General features: G+C 39.8%; 1 protein-coding gene across 1 annotated transcript; it reads left to right on the top strand.

Annotated features, from left to right (window-relative positions):
- The first annotated feature begins 208 nt into the window (after positions 1–208).
- On the top strand, positions 209–2374 carry LOC114388343 (uncharacterized protein At5g39865-like). Its single transcript, XM_028348770.1, has 2 exons — positions 209–550; positions 677–2374. Exon 2 carries the CDS (start codon positions 682–684, stop codon positions 1492–1494), a length of 813 nt encoding a protein of 270 aa, XP_028204571.1. The 5' UTR covers positions 209–550; positions 677–681; the 3' UTR covers positions 1495–2374.
- The last annotated feature ends 551 nt before the right edge of the window (positions 2375–2925 follow it).

The raw sequence follows: 2925 nt of genomic DNA on the forward strand, positions 1-2925 counted from the left end.
AATAAATTAATAATGAACATTTAATATTATATTAAATGCTTCTTTAGTTAGTTTTTCTTACCAAACCTAACACGGCAGGTAAATTAAGCACCATGCCAACTTTTTTAGCACCTCTCTCACGATTACTCCAAAAGCACTCGTTGATTTTTTTTCTCTCTCTCTCTCCACAAAAGAAACATAGAATGAGTAAATAAATAAACAAAAACCACATTTCTTTTTCTTTTCTTCATCTAATTTTCCTTCAACAAAAGTGCAAATTCTTGCCTTCTTAGCTTGGACTCTCTCTCTCTAAAGTTCATACAAAACAAAAGCCTAAGAAAACAGAAAGTTCAAACATTTAACAATCTCTCTTTCTTTCTTTTTTTCTCTTTCTCTCTGCAAAACCCCGAAACGCAGAAAACAAAACAAACACACCTCCAACGACAACACACAACACAAACCAAACGACTAACTAACAGCAAAACGCAAACACTCTCCTCAAAACGACAACCGCCACAAAACAACACAACCACCGCCCCTCACCGCCTTCATCTTCCCTCTCTCTCTCAAGGTATCATCATCAATCACAACATTCACAATTAAAAAATATTTATTTATTATTTTTCTTGTTATTAATTATAATTATTTACCTGTTTAAAACTGAACCATTTTTGCGTTTCGTGATGCGAAAAAACAGGGTCCATGGCTGAACTCGGAAACAACAACAACGGCGCCAAAACGACGTCGTCTAGGTTCTCCTTCTTCAACCGCTCCCTCACCACGCTCCGCAACGAACCACCGCCGCAGAAGCCGCCGCAGCTGGACCGTTCGCTCACGAAGCTCGTCGAATCCGGGCGCGGCGGCGGCGGCGGCAGCGTCGTCAAGCGCCTCTGCAGCTTCTTCGAATCCGCAAAACCTTCCTCTCCGGAAAAACAAAAAAATCCAAAGCTCAAACCCTCGAAATTCATCGAAAACTCAAACTCCGATTCCGCGTCGAAATCGCTCGATTCGCCGGCGATCCGATTACCGGGAACCGAGGATCGGATCGTGTTGTACTTCACTAGCTTGCGTGGAATTCGAAGAACCTACGAAGATTGCTACGCGGTGCGGATGATATTTCGGGGATTTAGGGTTTGGGTTGACGAGCGCGACATTTCGATGGACGCGAATTACCGTAAGGAGTTGATGAGCGCGTTGTTTGGAGAGAATAACAATAACAACAACAAGAAGGGACACGTGGCGCTTCCGCAGGTTTTTATAAGGGGGCGGCACGTGGGGGGTGCTGACGTCATCAAGCACATGTGGGAGGTGGGGGAGCTGGAGAAGGTTCTGGAAGGGTTGCCACGGACCAAAGGAGGGTTTGTTTGTGAGAGTTGTGGGGATGTGAGGTTTGTGCCGTGTGGGAACTGCAGTGGGAGTAGGAAGGTCTTTGATGAGGATGAAGAGGTGTTGAAGAGGTGTTTGGAGTGCAATGAGAATGGCTTGATTCGGTGTCCTAATTGTTGCTCTTCTTGAAGTTTGCAAAAAATAAAAATAAAACAGAAAAAAAGAAATAAAAAAGAAGAAAAATTTGAAACCTTGGTGTGTGTAGTTGATGTTTTGCATGAAACTTAGATGCGATTCCTTTTGGTTCTGGTGTTGTTGTCCAGTCAGAATTGGAGTTTAACGTGTGGGGTGAAGGTTTGCAACTTTGCATTGAAGATCAACATGGATTACATAGTGAAGCTCCAATTTCGTGTGTTTTTGGTGTTGTTATCTAATCAGAATTGGAGTTTCACGTGTGGGGTGAAGGTTTGCATTGAAGATCAACATGGATTATTGTTGTGAAGCTTCGGTCTTGTGTGTATTCGGTTCTGTTATCTAATCAGAATTGGTTCCAGTATGTAATAGAGGTTTGCATTGAAGATCAACGCAGGTTGTCAGAGTGAAACTTCAATTTTGATTGGAGAATGACATTGAAAGCATGTGAGGAACTGTGTGTAGGTTTTTGTGGTGGTTGTTTTTGCATATATAGGATGTGCACAAGTTTAGGTGTGGTTATGTGATTTGAAGGTGTTTGGATGGAATGAGTTTGGTTAAAGGTTACGCGGTGATTCAAAACACTCCTTGAATTTTTTTTATTGGGTGTTTTTTCTTGTTGTTTTATTTGTGTTATGAGCGGATGGTTTCTTTTTTCAGCTCCTTGAACTGCATTTTGTTCAAGAGTGTGATTTTTATCTTCCACACAAAAAAAATACCACATGGGTTTGAGTATGATGATGGCCGTTGTAGTTCATTCACAATACCGAGGAGTGTTTCTTCTCGAAACAATGTAAATATTTAGTGTTATTATCAAAGCGATTTGCAAATATTGTCCATTACAGTGTATATTGAGAGTTTGTGTTTGTTTTTTCTATTTGTTATCTCATATTTCTTCTTGTGTCTAAATGAATTTTTGATGGCACATAAGTTCTGAATTGTTTGAATGCAGCATGTCAAAAATGTGAAAATGGCATGTATCTGTGAGAATTGTGTTTCTCAGTGGGGACAGGGTTTCTCTACGGGGCAATTGAAATATATACTGCTGTGATCAATCATAAGGATTAGCAAATAATATGGCCATTGATTTTATAATGATTCCTTGTTATTGTAATGTTCATTTTAGTTCTCAGATATTGTGCAAATGTGCTAATAATGTAAAATGTCTTTCGTGGGGTCTTGGTAATGACTGTTTGTGATGCTTTCTGAACATCATCATAGTCAGTTCATGCCATGTTTTGTTGAATGTGCTGTTGTTTTCCAACACCTTAACCCTCTAATCCATTGCAGAATTTTAACCAGTGATGAAACTGATAGGAATGATGTCGACAAAGAATGTTCCTAAATCTGAGTGCATTGCTCTGTTTCTGAAAATGTTGGTATTTTCTTTATAAACTTTTGGATTGAAATGGCAATCATCATCTTCAT

Source organism: Glycine soja, chromosome 15 (genome assembly GCF_004193775.1).
Source record: "Glycine soja cultivar W05 chromosome 15, ASM419377v2, whole genome shotgun sequence".
Lineage (NCBI taxonomy): Eukaryota > Viridiplantae > Streptophyta > Magnoliopsida > Fabales > Fabaceae > Glycine > Glycine soja.

What these genes read in the sequence shown, in the direction of transcription:
- LOC114388343 (XM_028348770.1), top strand. Translation starts at nt 682, where the DNA reads ATGGCTGAACTCGGAAACAACAACAACGGCGCCAAAACGACGTCGTCT.